We start from the raw sequence: 23694 nt of genomic DNA, 5'->3' as shown, positions 1-23694 counted from the left end.
ACATTAGTCAGCTACTGAAGGTCATGCATGATGGGACAGTCATGAATGCCCTGGGCCCACAAGTGACCTGCTGATAGAACCTCTGCCCCCAAGGTTCAGCCCTGCTCATTCAGGCAAGCTGATGCTGGTCCTACTTTGGGAAACTAGATTCAGACAAACTCAACAACAGAAGGTGTCAAGTCAGAACCTGAGCTCCTGCAAACATACCACGTGTGTCTACAAGACAGTCCAGAGCCCTGTGTACACCTCATTCTCAGAGGCCCAGAGGGCTGTTCCTGACTGAAATGTCACAGCCAGGGGCCATCATCAGCAGGTGTAAAGGGCAAAACAGTAGCCATACACAAAGGGCACACTGACCACATTGTAAGCACAGGCCTGTCTCTCTGGGATCTGGTGCTGCTGCTGGTGGGCCCACATTCTCAATCACTAAGATGTATTAGACAGGAATGTCACACTAAACCCGATGATTAGATGAATGAATGAATGAATGAATGAGTGAATGAATGAATGGAGAGACCCTTTCTCTAGCCTAGTTGTTGACTTCACTGAAGCTTACATGAGTCCAGGAAGAAGAGTACAAGATCTCCCCATTTCTTCATCCCCTAAAGGGGATGTCTCTCACAACTGAAATCCCTGGGTTCAGAACTGTGGTCATGAGCTGCAGTGCTTTTCCTGTGGTACTAAGTCTTTTACTCTCATGAGGACATAATGTCCTCAGGCTACAGGAGATCCTGCCACATGGGAAAATAAAACAAGCAAATAAAAAAAAAATTCTGCTTGAGTTACTAACATGAGTTTCACAAAAACTGCTCAATGAATTTTGGCTTCAGAATGGGATAGAGTTTCCAATAGTTTCTGAAAGGGCTTTAAACACATTCCTGCTACAATGCACTTTGGATTTATGTGAACTGAAGCATGAGATAAACTGACTCAGTGAATGAAGAAACACTAAGTGAACGAGGCAGTGAAGAACAAGGCATGATGGGAGAAAGAATGGGCAAAAACGGGTGAATGAATGGCAAAGAAGTGGCTGAGAAAGTGAATGGAAAATGAGGAAGGCATGACTGAATGAACAGATTAACTGAATAATGATGGACAGAAAATATGAGAAACAAAATGAGTGAATGAACAGATGCATGAGCAGGTGAATGAATGAATGAATGGGTAGAGGAATAAGTGACTGTAGGCAATGAATACATAGTAAATGAATGAGTAACTGACTAGTGAATGAGTGGGTGACTGAGAGAATAAGAAAGCAAGTGGGCGAGGACTAGGAGATGCATGGAGCCTAGCCCCCTCTCTAACCTCAGGCAAACACAGAACTGAGGTAGATTTAAGACTCAGCACCTAGACCCCAGCACCTCCTTCTCCTTGAAATTTCCTCAAATCTGCAAATGGAAGTTCTAGAACACTAGGCAGCTGTACCTTCTGGAGCCTCTATGGCTTGCTACCATCCTGCATCCCAAGTTCTATTCTACACACACATCACACACACAACTCATACCTCATGGCCTATGTCATATACCAGGGCTTCTTAACCCATTTCTGCCTAAGAAATTGTTATGTGACTCTAGGAATGTAGGTGTGTAGGGGTGTGTGTATGTATGATAGATCTATAGATCTAAGATTTACATTTACTGAAAATAAATCATAAACACTGTATTGTAAAGCAATTCTTTGGAGGACAGGGAGACGGTCCAGTTGGTTGAGCATCTGCTAGACCAGAGCTGGGGCTCAGTGACAAGCAGACCCTCAGAGCTCAGTGGCCAGCCTAGCCCAATCAGTTAGTTCAAGGCTCAGCCAGTGGCCTTGTTTCAAGAAATAAGGTGGAAAGTGACTGAGAAAGACTCCTTTCATGTTTCAAAGAACATACATGGGCTGGAACGAGGCCCCCGGCACATGTGTAGCAGATGTGCAGCTCAGTATCATGGCTGCCTTGTTTGCCTCAGTAGGAGAGGATGCAACTAATCTGGCAGAGACTTGATGCATCAGGGTGGGGGGACACCCAGGAGGGCCCAAAATCTCAGAGGAGAAGGGGAGGGGAGATAGGAGGAGGGAATCTCCGAGGGGGTACTGGGAGGCAGAGCAGCATTTAGGATATTAATTAATTAATCAGTGCTGAGAATGCCAGTTCACACAAATCCATAGCGCAACGCGGCTGAGAGTGTGTTTCAAGACCGCCAGAAAGTATTGGAAATTCTATCCCATTCTGAAGCCAAAATTCATTGAGCAGTATTTGTGAAACTCATGTCAGTAATTCAAACAGTTTTTTTTTCTTTGCTTGTTTTATTTTCCCGTGTGGCAGGATCTCCTGTAGCCTGAGGACATTATGCCCTTATGAGAGTAAAAGACTTAGTACCATAGGAAAGGCACTGTAGCTTATGACCACAGTTCTGAACCCAGGAACCTCAGGCATGGCTGTTTCCCAACATGACAGCATGCACAGTGCAAAGCGGCTGGATACACAGGTGAGGGCTGCCGGAAACACCTGGGATGCCTTACGTGTTTGAGTTTGAATTAATTTTTTGTCACTCCATGTTCAGAAACCTTTTATTGTTGCCAGATTTTCCCAGTCTGTGACACACTCAGCCACATGACTCCACATGAGGCCATTGCCCGTTTAAGAAGCTCGATCAAACAGGACATGTCACATGCTTCCACGCTACGACACATCACAACACCTTTCATGTCACACAACATACAACACCACACATCAGATTACATCACCACCTCCACAATCACAACTACAGCTCCCCCTCTGTGGTAAAATCAAGTCTTCGGTAAGATTTGGTAAAGACAGGAGCTGGGGAAACGGCTCGGCTGCTAAAGTCTCTGGCTGCCAAGCTTGACGGCTTGAGTTCCGTCCACGAGGCCTATCATCAACTCCTGCAGATTGTCCTCTGACCACTGTGTGCACGCTGCGGCGTGTGCACATTCACGCTCACAAAACAAATGAATAAAGAGATATATAACTTTAAAAAACTTAAAAACCTGGTAAGATAGGCATTTACTCCACTCCACCTTCACTTGAGGAGTCCAGGGAACACCACACTGCCCAGGCTAGCTGCAGACCTCATGGTTGAACACAAGGGCTCCCCTTCTGCCACAATGTAAGTTGTCCCTTGATCTAAGCACAGCCCATTCATTGGTAGGAACAAATCAAGACCAAGAAGACCCCAGGCTGCTCTCAACTGAGGTCCCCAAGACTTGGAGCTGACCATAGAGTCCGCTCCCAGAGAAAGAAGCCAAGGATGGTCCTGAGGCCACCATGACCCACCATATTCCCCAGGCCACTGGCAGCAAAGGACAGTAGGGTTCAGTTGGGTCATCATCCTGTGAGCAATGGGCATAAGAACCAGCATGTTCTGACCCAGGCCCAGGTTCAGCCTCCACTGTGGAGTAAACACAACTTCAAAACAAATGCATGTCCTACAGCTGCCCAGCCCTACCCCTCCTGGGACAGACCTGGCCTCATGCCACTCTCCCCAGAAAAAACATTTACACATACCTGTCAGCTCTCTAGAAGCTTTTCTCTGGAGACCAGTGGAAAGAAAAAAAAAGCTATTTCCAAGGGACTGTATTTCTTGGTCAGGCTGCAGCAGCCTTGGGTAGATGAGGCTGGTAAGCTCAGGCTGTTGTAACCTGGCACCAGGCTCCTCTAGAATCACAACCATTGAAGACTCCAGTGGGGAGAAGCTCACCAAACATGTGAATGAGAACACAGAGAGAACACAACACAGGGAGAGGAACCAGACACATGAGCAGAAGTTCTCACTTCTGACAATGAGAACAACGTATTTCTTCAACTGTTTCTTCAAAAGTATTTCTCAGAAAATTATAAAGCATCAGGTCATGTTCGCACAAAAATGCCACTTGCAGGAGAAAACTGTCCATCCTAGCAGTGGATGCTGGGACAAAGACTTAAGACACCATCAACCATACACTCACCTGGGACTGTCAGCTCCAGGCTCATCAGGGAAACTGTCAGGCACCATGCTGTTCTGTCTTGCCCGGGAATTGTCCCTGAAGTGTTACTTATAAGTAACAGAAGGAACCGGGCATCCAGAAGGACCCAGCAGAGAACTGAAAGAGGGTCGTGGGACCCTCACAATGCCCCTGGACAGGGAGGCAGGGAGCAAGCACAAAGGTGCAATGCGGGCGTCACACACAAAACCAAAGCCATAGCCGAGCTTCCCTGAACGCATGAGGCTCCTCTCTCCTGTATTCTCAGTTAAACACCATCTGCAGAGCTTGGTGAAATCTAAGACAGCTGCTGGTGAGCATGGAGAACAAGCATCTTCCAGCGGACCCAGGCCATGACCCAGGCAGCAGAGGACTGTTTACAGCGAGACTATTTTCATTTCCACGGCAAGGTTACCATGGAGTTTAATTCCTGAAGTGCTCCCTTTGGCATCTGCTCTATAAATGGCTTCGGGTTTGCACCAATATACTCACTGGAGAGAGAATTGCCATTTCTGTGAAGCGTGACTGCCTGCCTCTCCCTAAGTTTGCGCCACCTGTCAGGATACTCCTGGAGGAGCTGAAAAGGAGGGGCTGGTTCATCTGCCATGAACATAGGCTGAGCACCTGCTTCATACTGAATGGTTTGGGAAATGGCAGGAGAGATGCCCCTTGAGAATACTTAGCTGGGGATCCCCTTCCCTACGGAGGAACAGCCAGCAAAGACAGGCTGAACCCACCACTCTGTAATCAGAGGTACTTGTATTTTCTGCTCTGTTTGAAGCTGCCCTCAGTAGTAGTAACTTGTTGCCCAGGCCCTTAGCTCCCCATGTGGCTAGGCTTCCTGATTTGGACAATCCACATTATGGAGAATCTCTCAGGTCTAGGGAGGGTCTGGCAAAGATGACACTATAATGAACTCTGTGGACTCCATTCCAGCAGGAGAGAGGGGTGGGGGGAGGGAGAGAGGCCTTAGAGGTACCTCATCTTTCCTCGGTCTAACCTCCACAGCACAGCTCATGACAGCCCCCATTCCTACCCTAGGATGCACAGTTCTTTCCTCCCAGGCTTCTGCAACAGCTGCTGCCATACACATCTCCCAGGGAGAAGAGGAAGAAGGAGGCAAAGTGGGGCCCTAGTAGGGACTCTCCCTATCTCTCCAGGAGGCACAGTCCCTTTTGTCCATCTTCCAACCAGAGGCTCACCCACAGGGCATAGCAGCACAGTGGACTACAATCAGGGCCAGCTTCCCAGGGTGGGCAGCCATGCACCCACTTAGAACCTTGTAGGACATGCCCCACCTATCCCTATCAGCCACAAGACTGTCAATCTCATGACACACCAAGAGTCAGAGCTGGGCAGCCCATATCACTAGCATCTCAGATGAGAAGAGGAACACTAAGCTGGTGTCACCTTGCCCTAGATCTCCAGGTCCCTTGGTCCACACACACTCAGTCACTTGCTGGTGGCTCAAAGATATCACATGACATGCATTCTCTTCTTGGTTTATCTGTCAAAACTCTCTCCAATACCAGGATCTCAAAGGAGCAGCCCTGAGTTGCAAAAATGACCTCTTGGTAGGGGACAAACACCAGTACCACATAGATCATGCCTACCACAGGGGCCTGCAAAAGAGCAGAGAGAGGCATCAGAGCAGCTCTGAAACCAGCCTTCCATGAAGAATGTCTGTCATTCTTCACAGTACTGTGTTCTTATCGTGGGTCCTACTATGAGCTGTCCCCACCATAAGCCCCAATACCACTCAGCCAAGGTTGCTGCTGCTCCAGGGATCAAAACCACTCGGTATCCATTTTCAACAATATGCACCCATTTCTAGTGTTTCCCAGGTCCTCTGGCATATCTGGGGCCTAAGACCTGCTCTCTAAAATATTTCCATATCAACCTTGGAGCCAGGCCTTCACAAGTGCCGGCATAGGGCCCCAGGACCAGGCGCCCCCAAATCAAGGCTTCTCCAACACTACCCAGCTCTGTGCCACTAAGAGTAAAAGTCAACACCAAAGATTAAATAAAATCCCTCAGCAGTGCCAAAAATACCTCCCCACGGGATGAGACACAGCGGGCGCCAGCTTCCACAGCAGCAACTGTTGCTATGGAGACCAGGCTCCAGACAGGCCGCAGGGAGGGCCAGAGGAACAGAGAGGAGACTACAGAGGGACAGAGAAGGGCTGGCCAGAGCAGTTAGGGAAATAAAGGGACAGCCAGGAGGGTTAACAGGGGTGGGAGAGGCCTGGATTCCATAGCTGAAGGGGCCAGAGAAGACACTATATGGAATGGGAGCTGGAGAATGAGGGATAGAGGAGGCTAGCCCTCAAGTGGTCTCTCGAAGTGACAAGGGTTCTAGGCAGAGCCCAACTGACAGCCTTAGTCCATTGCAGTCATCTGGTCTTCTGACATGGAGTTCAGTCCACCTCATTTTCATCACAGCTGCCCCTCCCCCACCCTGGTAAGACCAAGGGCACAGACTGTACAACATACTGAGACAGCCCTATCCCTGGAAGGGTGGTCCCACAGAGCCACCATAGGCACAGCTCCTGTCTATCCCCTAGACAATGATCCACTAATACAGCCATGGGGAATTGACCCAATTCTGAATCTGATGGCCAAGTGGCAGGAGGGAGACAGGATCTGGGGATGAGGAGAATGACCTGTTAGCTGTTCCCTCACCTACCAAGCCTGGCCTAACCTGCCCTGAGTTGACCTTAGCCTAAGGCAGGACACAGCTCTGCAGCTCTGGGAGAGCTGGAGAAGGCAGGCTAAGCTCACCATATCCTTAGCCCTGCAGCCCTGCTACACTGGCCAGACGTACCTGACACATATGGTGCCCTCCTGGTGGCACTCTCTGGGCCCTGATGTGCTGCCATGTGAGGACAGGAGACAGAACCCCCCCCCCCCCGACCATGTCATAGAGCACACACCACAAGCCATCGTCGTCTTCTCTGCTATACTCAGGCCTGAGGCTCAGGGAAGGTGCCTGCTTTCTGTGAGGTTGCCTTGCTCTTGCAGGTTCCCTGTGCCAGGCCCCCAGAGCTGGGCAAACAGGACTTCTCATGCATTTATGCAGCGCCCAGAGTCCTCAGGGAGCTGAGTTAGCAAAGGCTCTAGGCTTCCCATCTGAGTCAGATGGAAGCCCTGTACCAGGCTGTCCATCAGGGATACTGCTGCTCCATGACCAGGCTGGAGAGACTCAAGCCTCAGCCTCCACACTTGTACTGTGCAGCAGGACATGGTCCTGACAGTTGCCATTTGAACACCAGTTTGCACATCTGACAAATGCCATCAGACATGGTCCTTGGTGACAAGGGCACAATCTCCACAGGAACCTCACAAAGGCAAACCAGCAGAGAGCTGTCCCCACCATGAGCCCCAACGCCACTCAGACTGCAGAACTGCAGGACCCCCTTCAACTGTGAGTGTCTGTCAAGAACAGCACGCATGTTCCTTGATGTTCCCCAAACCCCAGAAAACTGTCCTGCTTAGCCGGGAGGACATGCTGCCCTCAGTGACCATTTGCAACCATAGCTTTGACCCTTGTGATTCAGCCTCCACCAGGAAGCCTGCCACAGCCCCACCCGCAGATGAGAGAAAACACTCATAGGCCTTTGTCTAAAGGCCGTCAGCCGTGCAAATGTTCACCCTCCTGCCAGAGCCCCAGGGCCCCCAAGTAGTTCCTGCTCCTCCCCAACACACAGTATTCCTGGAGCCCATGGGACAGGTGGCCTCTCCATAAAGCTTCCTCAAAGAGCTCCTCATTCCTACAGAAGCACCCCCAGGGCAGGACTGTTCCCAAGCAAGCTAAGCAGAGGATATACACACGCAAGTGGACACATGTGACCCAGCAGGGTTGTCCATACACACAGCCATCCAGGAGGCCAAAACAAGACATAGAGCAAGGCACACGGGCCCCTGGGTATTGCCAAGAGCCTGTGCTATACTTGGAACACCACTTCTTTCCCTAAACCTGGTCCAGTAGCCACAGCTAGGAAGACCCTAAACCAGGCTCAGCCCCTCACCACCCAGTAAGCACTCCAGGTGGGAAGCTGGCAGCTGCTACTGTTCACCCTGGCAGACAGAGGGGCTCTACTCTGGCCTGGGGTGAATAGACACAAAGAACCTGCCTGAAAACCATCCATAAGCCATCAGGGAAGCAGCCAGAGAGGCTGGAACGTTCCAATGTTACCATCTCACTCCCCAGCAGGGAACAGAGTAGGTCTTTGTCTTTCTATCACTGCGGTCATCAAATATTTACAGAGGCTGACAGGCCATTTCAGACAGGCCAGAAGTGAACCTCACAGGCTCTTCCTGGGGCAAGAGGAGACAGAGCTGGGGAAGAGGGGCAACAGACACAGAGGTGCGGGCAGCCACAGGGAGGAAAAGGGGGAGACTCCAGCAGGATGCTGTCTCAGGGCCTCCGCCATATCTCACCTGGGGCTTAGGTCCAAATCATCAGGAGAAGGTACCCAGGGCTATCAGCCAGCTGGGCAGGTACTCTGGCCCGGCTCCCATGAGTTCTGCTACACAAAGGGGGGGGGAGGGCATGAGCCAGTCTGCAGAGAGCACTCAAAGGGAGCACCTCCCCCAAAGCTTCCTGCAGTGCTTGCTCCCCAGTCTAGTGCAGATGACCCTTCTCTTCTAAGGAAGACCATCCTAAGACACCACTTGGAGGGCAGGAGTGCCCACAGGGTCTTATGTACCCTAGGTTGGCCCCATTCGCACCATGCAGCCAGGAATGACATTGAACTGCTGATCCACCTGTTTCCACTTCTTGAGTGCTAGGATTACAGGTGTATACAACACCACACCTGGTTTAGTCCACGCTAGGGACTGAGCCCAGGACTCCTTGTGCGCTGACCAATACTCTACCACCTGAGTTAAAGCCCCAGCACCTATCATTCAATTTTATCTTGAACTTACAAAAGCTAGTAACCCAGAAGGAACAGGCTATGGGCCACTACCACACCTGTTCCCAACTCCACCAAAGACAGGCAAACGGTATAGAAACCCCAGAACAAACTTCAAACCTCTGGTGGTGTTACAGTGAATACCTCCCAATTTCACCCACGTGAGGTTACCTATAAATGCAGTATCACCTCCACTCCTGGTGCTAAGGCCCACACACACACAGCACCTGACACATCCACTGGGCCAGTACAGCAGGCCAGCAAGCAAAAAGGGACTTTCTCCCCACCTCCAAGCACGGAATGAGTAGACCTTGGCTCTCTGGAAACAAAGGTGCCCACATGGGCTCAGCAGACAAAAGTTCTCAGCACGCGCTTTCTTAAGCCAACAGTCTCTCGGCAGCCGAAGCAACCTCACTCAGCAATGACCTATCTGCTGTGGCACTTGGCCAGCCTCTGACATTGTGCCAAAGGCTTGGGGATCACAGGGCTTCGGAAACTCCCTGCCTCAAGAATGAGGGTAGGGGACAGTGACACATGTCGCTGCCCCTTCTCACTCCCCTCCACAGCCTTGTGTTTTCCACACTTCCTCCAAAAGGGTTAAGTTCTCTCCTCTGGTGAAACTAACTACTAAGGAGAAGAAACACCCAAGCCTGTTTGAAGCCATGTTGGAAGCTTGCTGCTCACAGGCCTGGTAGGATGCTCTCCTGGTGTGAAAGTGGAATGTCATCCCATAATACCCCCTGACTTATAGAAGTACAAACCCTGATGCCCAAAGTGGGTAGGAGGTCAATCAGTCAGGCTCAGGCAAGAGAAGAGGCGAAGCATTGAGACCTTGAAGGCAGGAGAACAGCTAGGAGGTACTCCACCCCAAACTCTACACCTGAGCCACCTGGGAGGAGCAGCCAGGCTGAGACCACACCCTAGAGTATGAAGAAAGATCCTAGTGTCTCAGGATCTGACAAAGACTATAGGCCCAAGCCCAGCCTGGAAGGGTACAGAAGTTTGGGTCAATTAGACTGACAGAGGTGGAGACTAAACAGAGTCTCTGCCCACCCCTGCCTGGCCTCCAGCAAGGGGACAACAGGTAGGGCTAGCCCAGGCACAATTTACAATGTAATGGACCTGTGCCCACACTGTTCAACCAATCTCAGGTGGAAGGTGAGCCTAGGGTGGGTAGAGGTGGGCAGTTGACAGTGAGACCTCTCTGTCAGTGAAGATGCAGTATGACATTGAAAGACTTCCCAAGATGACATCAGACATGCTCACACTCAACAAGGAAGGAGGTTGTAGGCCCTAGAAGGAGGTTGTTACCCTGCCCCTAGAGACTGATACTCTTGATTGATAGTCACTCCTCTGTTAGGGTGTCACCCCAACAAAGCAGGTGCATGGATAGCAGAAGAGGACCAGCTCAGACATATTCTGCCCCGATTCAGGCCAGCCAGGCATCCTGTGGGTCTCGGGAAGTCACAGGAGTTCATCCAGTAGTCAGTGGACAGGGATAGGTGGGTCTCTTATCCAGGCCTCCTAAAGGAGCTCAGAGTGAAGGGAAGCTAAGGGGTCCCTGGCAGCACCAAGTCCTCTTAGAACAGAGTGGCCCTGGACCAGCCACAGCATACTGCTCAGTACCATCAGGCTTCATGGCAATCCTGGACTCAGACAAATGCTGAAGTAAGGCTGAACGACCATCCTGATATCCCTCTGCTTCTTCCTCAGAAGGAGAAATGGACGCAGTCCCTACTGGGAGCTGTTCAGACTCTAGAGTACAGGGTGTCCATGGGTGTCCGTGAGGCTATTTCTGGGCTAGAAGTACTCGTGTCTCCGCAGGGACAGCAGCTTGGCCAGCCCTGTGACCTGCACGTGCAGCCCTCCCCCACCTCAACCCCCGTGGCAGCCGCTCCAGAGACACACAATCCAACTCCACTGGGCAGAAGCACCAGGCAGAAGCAGCAGAGGTTCTATACATATCACCGGCAGAGCCTTGGAAGACAACACCAAAAGGCTAAGCAGTGTAATAAAGTAGTAAGGGTTGTTCTAGATGGGTGGTTCTTCACTTTCCTAATTCTGTGACCCTTTAATACAGTTCATGCTGTGGTGCTCCCCAACCGTAAATTCATTTTTGTTGCTACATCGTAACTATAATCTTGCTACTGTTATGAACTGTAACACTAATTATCTGTGTTTTACCATGGTCTTAAGTGACCCTGTGAAAGGGTTGTTTGACCCTCGCAGAGGGGTCACGACCAACAGGCAGAGAAATGCTGTTGTATATTAAAATAGATGTGACAAGCAAATGCCATACCAGTTTCTTCACTGACTAGACCCCAGGTGCAAATAGGGAACCCAGAAAGAACAATCGTGGGAATCACGAAGCCACACACCAGACACATCTAACAGGATCTACCCACCTGGGCCCTGGGCATGACCCTGCAGATGCTCTGTGGGGACCTGTCCCTATTCCTGTCAGGAGATGCTTGCTGAAGTATTCAGGGAGGAATCCAAAGTGGGTCAGATAAAACGCACACAAATGCAGTGATGAGAGACGGCTGAGCGCCCAGCTCCTAGCTCCATTCTGCCAGTAGCTAGGGATTTTCAAAAATTCAAAGTTTGAGGGAAATGGAAACCGGAAGGCTGGGAGGAGAAAAACACTGTAATGGGGCCCAGATGGTGGGTAAAGAGCAAGGGGCAGGACATTCGGGAGGAGAGAGCAGGCAGCCTCAGGGTCTGCAGATGCCCACAGTGGCCAGGTGTGAATAAGAATGGGCAGGCTAGCTGGCGGGTGGGACTCACCCAGGCAGATGAGGGCTCCTTTGCACACAGCACCAACACTCCCCTAGAGAAAGAAATTACTCCACTGTCTGCTATCCCACCCTGGACATCCAGGGTCCTTAGCTCCAGGTATGCAAATCAAGCCTTTCCCAGAGACCCCTGCATCAATGAAGGCCACAGATCACCTTGCTGCCAGAAAGATCAAAGAAGATACCTATAAATATTTTCCTTTAAGAACTGAAATACAAGCTCGGTGGCACACAGCTTTAGTCCCAGCACTTGGGAGGCAGAGGTAGATGAATCTCTGAGTTCCAGGCCACCCTGGTCTACAGAGTGCGTTCTAGGACACTCAGAACTACATAGTGAGACCATGTCTTGAAAAAAAAAACAAAACAACAACAAACAAAACAAGAATTAAAATAGAGATTAGCCCCTGGAGAAATGGGCCTTTAAAGGCTGCTAGACTCCTATCTACTCAACTATGCATTTGCTCCCTGCCTTCAAGTGTGCTTATGCTGCCTGGAGCTGTGGCAGCCCTTTTGCAGCTATGAGACAACAAACAAGAATAGGGTCAAATGTCAATATGGAGGAGGAGAGCTAAAGAGAAAGAAAAAACATCTTATGCCCCTACTTGTTACTGGAGAGCTGGTTTTGGTGAGTTGCCTCTGGGGCTCTTGGTTGGCTATCTCTAGATTTCAGCTTCTGGCCATGACCTGAGATTGGCATGGCTCACCACTCAAAGTCTTCCCAACTCATTTACAAGCATACACACCAAGAGAAAGGCAAAGGACAGTGAAGGGAGGTGGTCCTCCCAGGTGGTCCTCCCTAGACATCTGGCCCGAGACAGGCAGGGCTCACAGGGCCAAGACTAGCTCTCCACAGCTAGCTTCACGTGCTGTCAACAGCACTTAAGCAGGACAACGCACACTTGCAGAGATTCATGGAAATATCATGAGAACACCTCCAACACCAGCCACTTTCCGCCAGTGTGTCCCTCCGCACCCTGGCCATGAGATGCCCTACAGAGAATGGAGAGGTGGAGAAGGCCACAGTCTCCCACACACCCCAGCACTTTACAACACAGTGGGCATTTTAGAGACCCTGAGAAGTTCTGCAATAGTAATGCTTGGCTGACCCAGCACTTCCCAGGCCTCTTTCTGTATCCACACTTTGAACACACACAAGGCATTCGAGCAACAGAGATACCATGGGCCATGCTATCCTACACTGCTCTGCCAACTGACCTTTCATGGGATCCTTCCAGATGAGCCTTTCTAATATCTGAAAAGAGTTTTCATGACTGATGGGCTCATACCTGTGTCTTAGCACCCAAGGACGTTCTCATCAAACCCAAGTCCTTCTCTTTCCTTCATGCCCTGTGACCATGTTCATCCTAGCTGATATATCCAGGTCCTGTGGAACTGAGGCCTGGCCAGGAGCTTCCCACTGAGAAAAGCCTGGGAGCCGTGCTGAGCAAAACCTCCAGGACTCTAGATGCTGAGCCTCACACTGACTCCCTTCACCCTCAGGTGGGGACAGTGCTCCTGGCCACATCATTGATGTCCAGAGCCTCTATGACATAGCTGGCCCTTAAACACCAGGATGAGGGCCACAGCTGCTTGAGAGACCCTCTGATTCAAGGATGCCCTGCTGGTCCCAGGACCAGTCTGCCCTTCCCTACCTCTCCAGAGCAGAGCTGAGCTACCCTCTCTGGAAACATCTCCCCAGGACCAGGAGAGCACCCCTGAGCCAGGTAGGACCACAGTATAGCACAACCCCCTTGAAACCACAAATTAGGAGAGACTCGACAGCTGCCACACCTTGTGTGTGTGCAAGTCACTAGAGGGTAAAACACACAGTCAGGCAGCTTATGAGTAGTAGGTGGCTTTTTATTTCTGGGAACTTTTGGATGAAGTGAGGCTTCTTCATAGTCTCCGTTTCGTGGAGAAGTTCAGGGTTTTGGAAGGATGGAGTTCCCCTGTGCTGGAAATTTTCCACAGCTGTGGCACACTTACAAGCAATGAGGCAAGATAGACATATGATTCCCTGGAGACAACAGTCAAGGCTGACAGTTCCCTTGGCCATATACCTGTGCCCTCAGATGAGTGAGAGCCACCTGCATCCATGACTGTCATTCACAGAGAATGGTCTCACCATGTTGTCTGCTGCAACTCATTCCTGCTTTATTTTACCTCCATGACTGCGCCTTTTTGTTGTTGTTGTTGTTGAACTTTTATTTTTTAAATTATATTTATTTACTAAGAGGAGATACACATAAAGAGGTCAGAGGTCAGACCTTTCAGGAGTCAGTCTTCTGTGTTTGGATGCCTCAACTTGCTGAGCCATGCTGCTAGCCCTGGTTTTGCCCTTTAAAGCACACAGCTGTCGATTCATTTAGCCTATCTGCCCTGGAGTGGCATATTCGTCATAGGTCAGTTTCTCTGTTACTCAATGCATCTAAGATCCTTCCCTGTCCTTCACAGCTTGACAGCTCTGTTCTTTTTAGTGCTGAGGAACACTCCATTTTCTGGACACGCTGCAGAATCCACTCGTCTGCTGAAGGGTAGCTTTGGTGCCTCTGTGTTTGAATACAAACGAGGCTGGTAATCAACATTCAGGCACAGGTCTTTAACATGGGTGTGTAACTTCCAGTGGTTGCTGGACCACCACTCGCCATCCCCCATTGTGGATGAGCAACTCCAGTTGCTCCATGTCCTCATTAGCATGTGGTACTGTCAGCTGCTCTGGCTTTGGCCATTCTAGTAGGTGTTCAGTGTGTTCTCACTGGGGCTTCAGTTTGCATCTCCCTGGCAATATGTAATGCATCTTTTCATGCTTACCATCCACATGAACATCCTGACAGACAAGGTGTTGATTTAGACCTTTAACCTACTTTGTTAAGATTATTTTTTTAATCTGGTTGTTTTCTTACTGCTGAGTTCTGAAAATTTCTCTGTGTGTTTTGGATTTCTTTATCAGAGGTTATTTGTCAATATTTTCTTCTGGTCTGTGACTGGTCTCGTCATCCTCTTGACCGTGTCTTTCACAGACAAGATTTTAGTTTTAATGACACTCAGCTTATCAGTTACCTGGCAAGGGCTGTGCTTTAGGTGGTGCATCTAAAAAGTTATTGCCAAGACCAAGGTCGCCTTGGTTTTCACCTAACCTCTAACTTAGATGTGATCCTTTCCAGGCTGATTCATCAGAAGGGCATGCACTCTGGGTCCTGTGTGCTTTGCTGTTGGTCTGAAGTGTGTGTGATCATTCTTTACCTTGTGTGATGTGTCTTTTTGTGGAGCTGAGATGGATCCAGGCACCTAGCTCACTCGGCAAGCACTGCGGTGAGCTGTATCCCTGGATTGGAAGGTCACCAGTCCCAGCACCATTTGTTGAAAGGCCTCACACTACTCCACTGATGGCTCCTTTATTAGAGCCACACCTTTCTTTGTGTGGGTCTTCTGGGCTCTCCTATTCTTTGCATCTGTCTCCCCTTCTGCCAAACCCACACTATCACCATCAGTTCTCTCTTATTCTTTCCATAATCCTAATATATATTTAATGAAAGCTGGCTTGAAAGCAGTAATCCAATATTCTGGGAACCAGGAACAAAACTAGACTTCAAAACACTGGGAAGGAGGTGAATTTGCAACTACCCTCCACCCACCAAACCCTGCCACCCCGCCTGCTAGGCAGAAGTCTTCACCCTGGGGTATCAGCGGCTAAATCCAGGTCCTGACTTGCCTTTTGAAACTCCAGCTGCAGTGCTTCACACCCTGACCCTTATCTGCAACTTGGATGACGAGGCTGGTGCAACCCAGAGCCCCGGGCTCTGCTGCTCCTCACCAGGTGGGAAGTAGGGCTCAGCCCTGCGAGGATCAACATGCTCTCCACAGCAAGTGCAGGCAGGAAGAGGACCACTGCAGGTCCATCCATGTGCTCTGAGGGAGGGATGTGATTCTGAGAGCTGGACAGCACCATGCCCCATCCCAAGATAAAAAACACTAAGGTATCCACCAATCAGAACACACACACACAGTATCTATGTGTATAGGGCCAGAATCTTCGGTGTCATACCTTACCTGACTATATGTCCCCAAACCTCCTCCCTACCACTACTCAGTGGAGCACTTGCCGAGGCCCTAGTATCCATATCAGCTCTGCAAAGACACAAAGGTTTCACCACACACAGCCACTGGCCCGGAGTAGACCACAAAGGAGACCAGACACACAGCCTAAACCTCCACTGGACCAGGTCAAGTTCTCTTCTATTACTGCAGTAACCTGGGCCCCAAGCACTCACACTGAACACATTACAGCCTCGGCCCAAAGCCAGGTCTAAGCCACAATCCCTAAGAGACATCCACAGGGCACAAAAGAGCAGCAAGTAAAACTGAGCTTTCTGGAAGAAAAGGAGCCAAGCTCTGAACAAGCCCAACAACCCAGCACTGCAGGCCAGCCCTGCCCAGACTGTGAACTTGCCTTGGATAGCCAGCTAGCAAAATGAAGGCGCCTGAGACTGACAACAGAGGCCGTACTACTTCCTTATTGTCACTTAGCACCTGAAGCGAGGAAACACTTGCCCCCACCTGTATGACTCAGTGGACGGAACTCACACCTGACCCACCGGGCAAAACTGGGGCTCCAGGAACCCCTCTTCTGGCCTGACCTCCACTGGAATTCAGATACACACCCCCAGCCCCACCCATCTCATACTGCATGGCTGCCTCTACACCTGAAGCTCCCAAAGGCAGGTCCTGACAGCAAAACTCTGTCCTGTGTCCTGCTGGTCCCAGTCCCTGCCCACATCCACCTTCTCCACCCTCAAATCCTACTGTCTCTTAACACAATTGAGTCCTCCAGAGTTGAGCCTCCTACCCACCCTGCTCTCCTAGCTGGCTCCCTGCCATGTACTCTTGCCCTCTCCTTGGCTCAGAACACCACAGACAAAAGTCCTGGCCACACCTCTAGGCCATGCCTGAGGCCCATCTAGCTGCCTGACCACAGGACTTCTACCTGCTGTTCTAGCTCCAACCTCAGGGCCTTTACACAGCTGTCCGGTCCAAATGATTCCAGTCCCACTCCCACAAGGCTCCTAAGCACCCAGGTCTCTTCCCACCACAACATTCTGAGATCTGCTGACACTTCGTATTTCCGGCAATCATGATCTGATCTGTTTGCCATGGTGCTCCCAGGCCTGGGGGGGGTGGGGGGAAGGCACTGAGCTCAACAAAAGGCCACCTAACCGATGAGCATGGTCACCCTAGAAACATGGAGCTTCAAAAGCCTGCCCAAACCTCTGGTGACCAAGTGCTCAGAAGCCACCCTGACCTCAGATGTCTCTTGACCCTGCAGTCACCAGCCTGATCCTCCCAGCCAGCACATCACCACCCAGCCTCGATAGCTGGTCCAGTTCAGTGCCCAGCCAGTCAGACATCACCTTGAACTCCTCTCCAGCCTTCAGTGGCCCCTCTGTAAGTCACCATATGGCCTGTCTGCTATCCCAGTAACTACCTTTAGGTTGCCAGGGCCTCGGTCTTATGGCCTGGCCACTCTCCAGGTTTAACATGCAGATCAACAGTATGGCATTCAGCACATGTCCAGTAGGGCACATGAGATAAAACATGGAGAGAGATGTGGTTATCCTCACAGAAAGTTCCAGGCCAGCCCCATGGGAGGTGGATCCAGCTGCCTCACAGGTATCTGGGTACCCAGAGCTGTAGAAACACCAGGTCAAGGACAGAAGGTCATAGTAACTGCATGTGCCATTTTATGCGTGAGATGGGTCCTCAGCAGAGACTGTGAAGAGAAACGGAGCACCATGCCTTTGTCGCATGAAGATCTGGCCTTGAATCAGACTCAGCTGGGCACCTCCAAAGGCTGGGACCTCTGAGAACACCCTTCAGCCTTATACACACCTGTAGAAGCACCTGCCTCTATGGGTGCCTGGACTCCCCACCCCCAGCAATGCTAACCACAGCATAAACTGCTACTCACCATATCTGACCACATGGCTTACCACACACACCTCAGGACACCACTCAAGAGTGGGGATGGAGGGAGGGGCCCAAGTGCGAGTGCCCACATTTCTACACCTGATGGGAAAGCCATACCCACAGGCCATTCAGGCAGCCAGAGCCAACATTTCCCACAAAACACAACGAGACTTCAGTCAGGACACATGGAGGGGGTGAGCTCAGCGCTAACACAGACCAGTTGTCAATCATAGCTCTTTGAACAAAATTAGGTACTCAGAGGATTGAAAAACAAAAAGAAGACAGGAAGAAGGCCAGGTGACCGCCAGCCAAATCAGGCCATGCTGTCTCAGAGTGTCCTCTCCTTACAAGCACCATTGCCTGCTGGGACTGTGGCTCACTGCCTGTCCCCACACCACAGGGCCAGGGATGAGAGCAGATGAGGTAGCAGCCAGGTTTCCTATACAAGGTTAGCACAGCATGATCCTAGGGGACCTGGGCCTGTGCTTTCCACCTCACCTAGATCCCATGAAGGCAGATAGAACCCTTGGGAAAAGTCTGAGGGGTATTTGAGCTATCTTCCAAGGCATAAGCCACACAAGATGACCCCTTGGGTGATACCTGATCCCTGCACTGGCAGCGGAAGACACTGTGCATCTGACTGGAGCCTGAGGTTGGAACACAGAGCTTCTAGAAGTCCACTGTTGCCCATATACATCGGCGGTGGCAGGAGCCCCTTAGTAACTGGAGGACCCTGATCCCATGTCTCCTCTGTCCCTAGTAAGCAAGGCTTAGGCCTCATACCATTCTGTTAGGATCCAGCCAGTTTCCAAGCTAAGGACCAAGGACTGAGCACCTCTCCAAGGTGTATGGAATCACACCTGGCCCAGAGCCCCACCAGGGAGAAGTTTCTGCCCTGCAAAAGCAGCATACAGCAGAACTTCTATAGCAGACAGAGGCACCGAGACCCTCGGATCCTACATCCCCTGAAAGCAGGGAGAAACAATGACAACAGGAGGATTCTAGGGGTGTTTTGCTTCCTCCCTTGCCATTATAAAGCACTCTATTAGCAGGAATAAAGTGTATTCAAAGGATAGATGACAGGAGGAAATATTTTGAAATACCACCTCCCACCCCCACCCCCCGTAAAAGAAAAAAACAATTCAAGTTCCAGCTTGGCACAGCTACAGTTGAGAAGGTGGGCCATCTCCTGTCATCGATGTGGAACAAGCACATAGCACATACCGCTCTCCCTGTCAAAGCCTTTCAACACAGAGTCACTAAAGGGAACCCAGTGTCCTCTAAACTACTCACAGGCCTGTGACTGTGTTGATTCCGCCTCTTGGCAGAGAAGCTTGGAAAGAGACTTCAAGCAGTGTACCACTGTGGAGACCACACTGGGCCCCACCACTGAGGGTGCAAAAAGGAAGCAGCCACTTAGTAGGCACCTGAGTAAACAGACTGAAGCCCTTTAGAGGCTAACCTCCCCAGGAGAAAAACAAAGTTCTGACAGACCCTCCTTTCACCATGGCATCTAGAATTCAGGAGCCTTCCCCAGCAGCTGGAAACACTGGAGACTGCAGAGGTTCAGGAAAAACCCAGTACATGGTAGATAAACAAGACTCCCTCCTGAGTCCAAAGTCAAGAACTCTATAGCCTATACCGATGGGGTCCTCTGCATATGATACATGGGGACTCCACCCTGACCTAGCACAAAGGCTCTGCCTCCCCTCTCCTAGCCTATGCCCTGATCTGGCATCTGTAGAATCCTTGCTGCCCTACTATCTCATCCACCCAGGATACCACACAGGGGCCTCTGGGTGGGTTCTCCCATAGCTCTATACAGCAAGCCTGTGCTCCACACCTCAGTCAGGCTTCTGCCATCTCCCAGACCCTGTGACATCCAGCCATCTCCTGAATGATATCAGGCAGTCAATCAGTGTTCCCACGACTGATAGGACTTGTGATCTGGAGGCTCTCACCCAGGGGGCTCTAAGCAGGCCCAGACCCCTGTCATGTAAGCCACCCTCAGGGTGATCTAGATAGAGGAAGGTAACCCCATAAAGTGCACTGCAGCCCAAGGCAAACATTAGCAGCACCTCTCACTGAAAGAGATGTGAAGGCAGTTTCCTCACCTACTGGGGGGTGGGGGGGGTGTCCCAGTCTTCCCCCAAGGAAGGAACAGCAGTAAGATCCAGAAGCTACCCCATTTTTATCTAGAGCCAAGTATCCAAAGACCCCTGGCCAGGGACCAGGCCCCACCCTCTGCTGCCCTGCCCACACAACAAGGGCAGGCTGCCTTGCCTTAAAGGGAAGGGGAATAACAAGAGTCCAGGCCTCTGCAATGCCTCAGACAAATAGGCAGGCTTGGCCTGTGGAAGTCACTCTCATCCAGCCTGCTGTAGCACCCGTTTGCCCTCCACCCTCAGTGACATTCCATAGTAGCAGCACCAGCAGGTGCTCACAGAGCCACACTGGTCGTCCAGCAAGAGCAGGAAGGTGAGGAGCCAAGAATCATGCCATTCTCCAGAATCGAGACCCATCCCCTTGCTGGATCCTCTCCTGTGTGCCTCTTCAGGTAGCAGGGGCACAGGGTACACTTCAGGATCCTGGGCCACAGACTTTGCCCTTCCCCATTCCCATGCATTCTGCACAATCAAGGCTCTCTCTCTGCAAGGTCGAACAGTGGTTCTCAACCTGTGGGTAGAGACCCTTTCAGAGGTGTCACCTAAGAGTACAGAAAACACAGATACTCACATTACAATTCATAACAGTAGCAACATCACAGTTACAGTTACAAAGTAGCAACAAAAATAATTTTATGGTTGGGGGTTGCCTAAGACTATTGGAAAACAGACATTTACATTACGATTCATAACAGTAGCAAAATTACAGTTATGAAGTAGCAACGGAAATAATTTTATGATTGGGGGTCAGCACATGAGGAACTGTATCGAAAGAGTTACAGCCTTAAGAAGGCTGAGAGGCACTGCACTAGGATCCTCATCAGAACCATGAAGGAGGAAGGAAACTCAACTCCAAGGGACACCACTGACCCTCTCATGCGAAGCTGAATTTCCATGACAGAACCAAAGGGCAGTATAAAGACGAGACCTTGGAAGCTCTTTGTCTCAGAACTAATGACAGGTCACCTCTGAAATGAGCCCAGCTTGTACACACATGCAGGGTGCCCTGCAGGTGCCGAGAACACGGCACCTGAATTCCATTTCCGAGCCAAAAGTGCAGCCATCCTGCAGTGGACAGCAGCCCTGGCACTCAGCTCACCCAGGTTTGCCCAGGATGCATTAGTCCTGGAAGGCCAGCTAACTTTACAGGCAGGCCAGCGGGGTAGGCTTACACCTCCAGCCAGCACTCTCCCAGTTGGCCCCTGCCTGACAGCTGCCCCTCCCTCCCAGTAAGGGAGGGCCTGTAAACACCCCTTGTGACAGGAGCTGCCTCCTCTTCCAAGGCTGGCCCCAGGACGGCTAGGGTTGCGGTTTATATAATCTTCAGGGCCAGGGCTGACACAGCTAACGCGAGGGCAAGGTTATGAAAAATACATGCTGAGCCTCTGCTTCCAGAAAAGAAAGGAAAAAGAAGACAGAAACAGAGATAGAGGTGGAAGGAAGAAAGGGGGTGGGGAAGAGGCAGAGAGGAGAAAGAGAGAAGAAAGGCAGGCGTTCCTTCATGATTTTCACTTACATAGCTAATGTGTGAACAAACCAGGATCTTAGAACACCAGGAGGCTGCTGACAGGGCTTCTAGGCCTTGGCCAGCAGGGCCCCAAGGACCCACCAAGCATCATTCCTGAGTCTGAGGAAGCCCTTGCAGGCATCTGCAGCTATCACACCTACATCTTGCAGGGCACAGGAAAATGCTAATTCGAGGACAGCTGGGAGCTTCCAAGCCGCCTAGAAGAGGGCCTAGAGACAGCCTTTCTCACTCACTACCCTAGATCTCTACTGAGTCAATAAAAGTGGGTTCTGAGGACAGACAAGGAGCACAGGCTGACAGAACAAACCTCCACTGCCTATGTCACTGTGGGCACAGCACATAACCAGCCTTGACCTCCAAGATGGCAAGCCTCAACCTGTGTGTGCACAGGTTCAAAAACAGCACCAACAGGCTATCCATACACGCGGCACATGTCCTGCAGGACACCCACACAGAAGGTGACACACACCAGCTACCATCCCCAGGGCTGCCTAAAGCCCTGCATACGAGCAAGGACACACCCAAGGACGCATTTGCTGACAGCCCACCTGCGGGCAGCTGCACTCACCTGCAGTTCACACCAGGCTACCTCCACCCAGGTCTCCGTGTCCAGCCCCTTGTAGACCGTCTTGAAGGAGCCCCGGCCCAGCTCGATGTCGAACTTGAGGAAGCGGCCGTCCAAAGAGGTGGCCACGGCCTTGAGGTCGTCCTCATCGTCCTCCTCCTCCTCAGGTTCATCCTTGCGTGCGCGCCCGGGCTCCGGCTTTGCCTCGGTGGCTCCAGCGTCCTCCTGTGTTGGGGCCGGCGCCTCCTCCTGCCGCGGGCCGCCGTCGGGGAGCGGTGCGGCTGTGGCTGAGGCGGTGGTGGGATCTGGGCCGGGCTCCTGCGTGCCCGATCGCTCCGGGCCAGGGTCCGAGGGGGCACTCGGGGAGCCGGGAGGCGCAACGGGCGCTGCGGGCGCGGGCGCGGGCGCGGCGGGGCGGCCCCGGGCGCGCTCCGCGATGAGGCGGCGCGTCTTGCAGAGTAGAAGCACCCTGCGCTGCAGGGGCTGTGGGGGCTGCGCGCTCGGCGTCTCGGCCGCCTCCAGGCCCGGCGGCTCCTCCTGGTCCGACTCCACCACACTGCGCCGCAGGAAGCGCTGGGGCCCGAGCCGCGCCGCCCTCGCCCGCGGCTCTGCCATGCCCGCCGACCCCGTGCCGCGCCCGGCCTCCATCACCGCGCCGGGGGCGTCTCGGCGGCCGCCATCGCCGTCCATCTCTGCGGGCCAAGGACACACGGGCCCCGCGTGAGCGCCAGCCCCGCCGCACCTGCCTGGGCCGCGGGATGAGACAGCGCCGCCTCTGGGCCCGCGCCCTGCCCAGCCCCACCGCAGAAGTGGCCTGCCTGCCGGCCGGGCGGTCCTCTGCGGGCTCCGGGGAGAGGGGCTGCAGACCGGACGCTGAAGCGAGGATTGCAAAGGGGATGCCCTGCCTCACTCAGCCCCGAGAGGAGAACGCGGCGTGTCTCAAGCCGTCCCAGGGACTACGGGGGTGGGGGGAAGGACGACCTGCTAGGTATCCCTGAGGGCCCAAAGGAGCTACAGAAGGGTTCCGGAGGCTGGAGAAAAGGGTCAGGACCAGCACAGGAGCGACCCTGCTAGGCTATCCCACGGGCGGGTGGGGAAGGGACAGGGAGGCCCGGGGCAAGGGGAAGCACCGGACAGGAGCCGGCTCCACAAAGGACGCGGGCCCGGGGCGCGCGGGGAGGGGGCTGCGGCGGCGCGGCGCGCACACAAAGGCGGCGAGCGGGAGGGCTCGATACTCACAGGGCGAGCGGGCGCTGTCCATGCCCGCAGCCCGGAGACCCAGGCGAGCGAAGCGGGCGAGGCCGCGCTCCGGGGCCGGAGTCCTCTCTCGGGGCCGCGTCGCACCGGGGCGGGGTCCTGGCTGGGGTGGGGGTCGCCAGGCCGTTCTGCTCCTGCGTGCTGCTCCCTCGGGCCGGGCCGCTGCGGGGCCGCGCTCCCGCGTGCTCCTGCCGGCTCCGCGCGCCTCCGCTCCCGCACCGGCTCCGAACTAGCGCGCGGGGAGGGCGGGGCTTCCGTTTGTCCCACCCCCCCAAGAGCGGAGCGCGGGGCGGGGCCTGGCACGCCCACCTGGCTGCGGCTGAGCGCCGCCACCTGCGGGATGCTCCCCTTGGCCTCCACCTGCGGCTAGGGTCCCAGGCGACGCCTGGCTCTGAAGCTCTTTGGAAGTGGTCGGCTGAACTGTGGGCCTTGAGGGGTTGGCCACAGGCGTGACTTAGCCAGAGCTCCGAATGCTGGAAGCTATGCCGAGACAAAACAGACAACCCCAGGGTACCCTACCCTCAGGAGCCCAAGCGTGATC

At 52.6% G+C, this 23694-nt stretch overlaps 1 protein-coding gene across 13 annotated transcripts in view; it reads right to left on the bottom strand.

The window, feature by feature from the left end:
- The window catches only part of Wnk2 (WNK lysine deficient protein kinase 2), a 104201-nt gene extending 80842 nt beyond the window's left edge, over positions 1-23359 (bottom strand). For 9 of the 13 annotated variants that reach the window (XM_076939057.1, XM_076939061.1, XM_076939062.1 and 6 more), the window contains exons 1-2: positions 23136-23358; positions 21900-22588 (exon numbers count right to left, since the gene is read on the bottom strand). In XM_076939057.1, the coding sequence (XP_076795172.1) occupies positions 21900-22586 (687 nt within the window). In that variant the 5' untranslated portion in view covers positions 22587-22588; positions 23136-23358. Of the gene's footprint in view, positions 1-3948; positions 4336-21899; positions 22589-23135 lie in introns of those variants that run through there. The other 4 variants (XM_034509935.3, XM_034509939.3, XM_076939060.1 and 1 more) reach the window with 3 other exon arrangements.
- Between the last annotated feature and the right edge of the window lie 335 nt (positions 23360-23694).

Source organism: Arvicanthis niloticus, chromosome 8 (genome assembly GCF_011762505.2).
Source record: "Arvicanthis niloticus isolate mArvNil1 chromosome 8, mArvNil1.pat.X, whole genome shotgun sequence".
NCBI lineage: Eukaryota > Metazoa > Chordata > Mammalia > Rodentia > Muridae > Arvicanthis > Arvicanthis niloticus.
The sequence above is the reverse complement of the archived record's forward strand: the minus strand, read 5'-3'. Positions and strand labels throughout refer to the sequence as shown.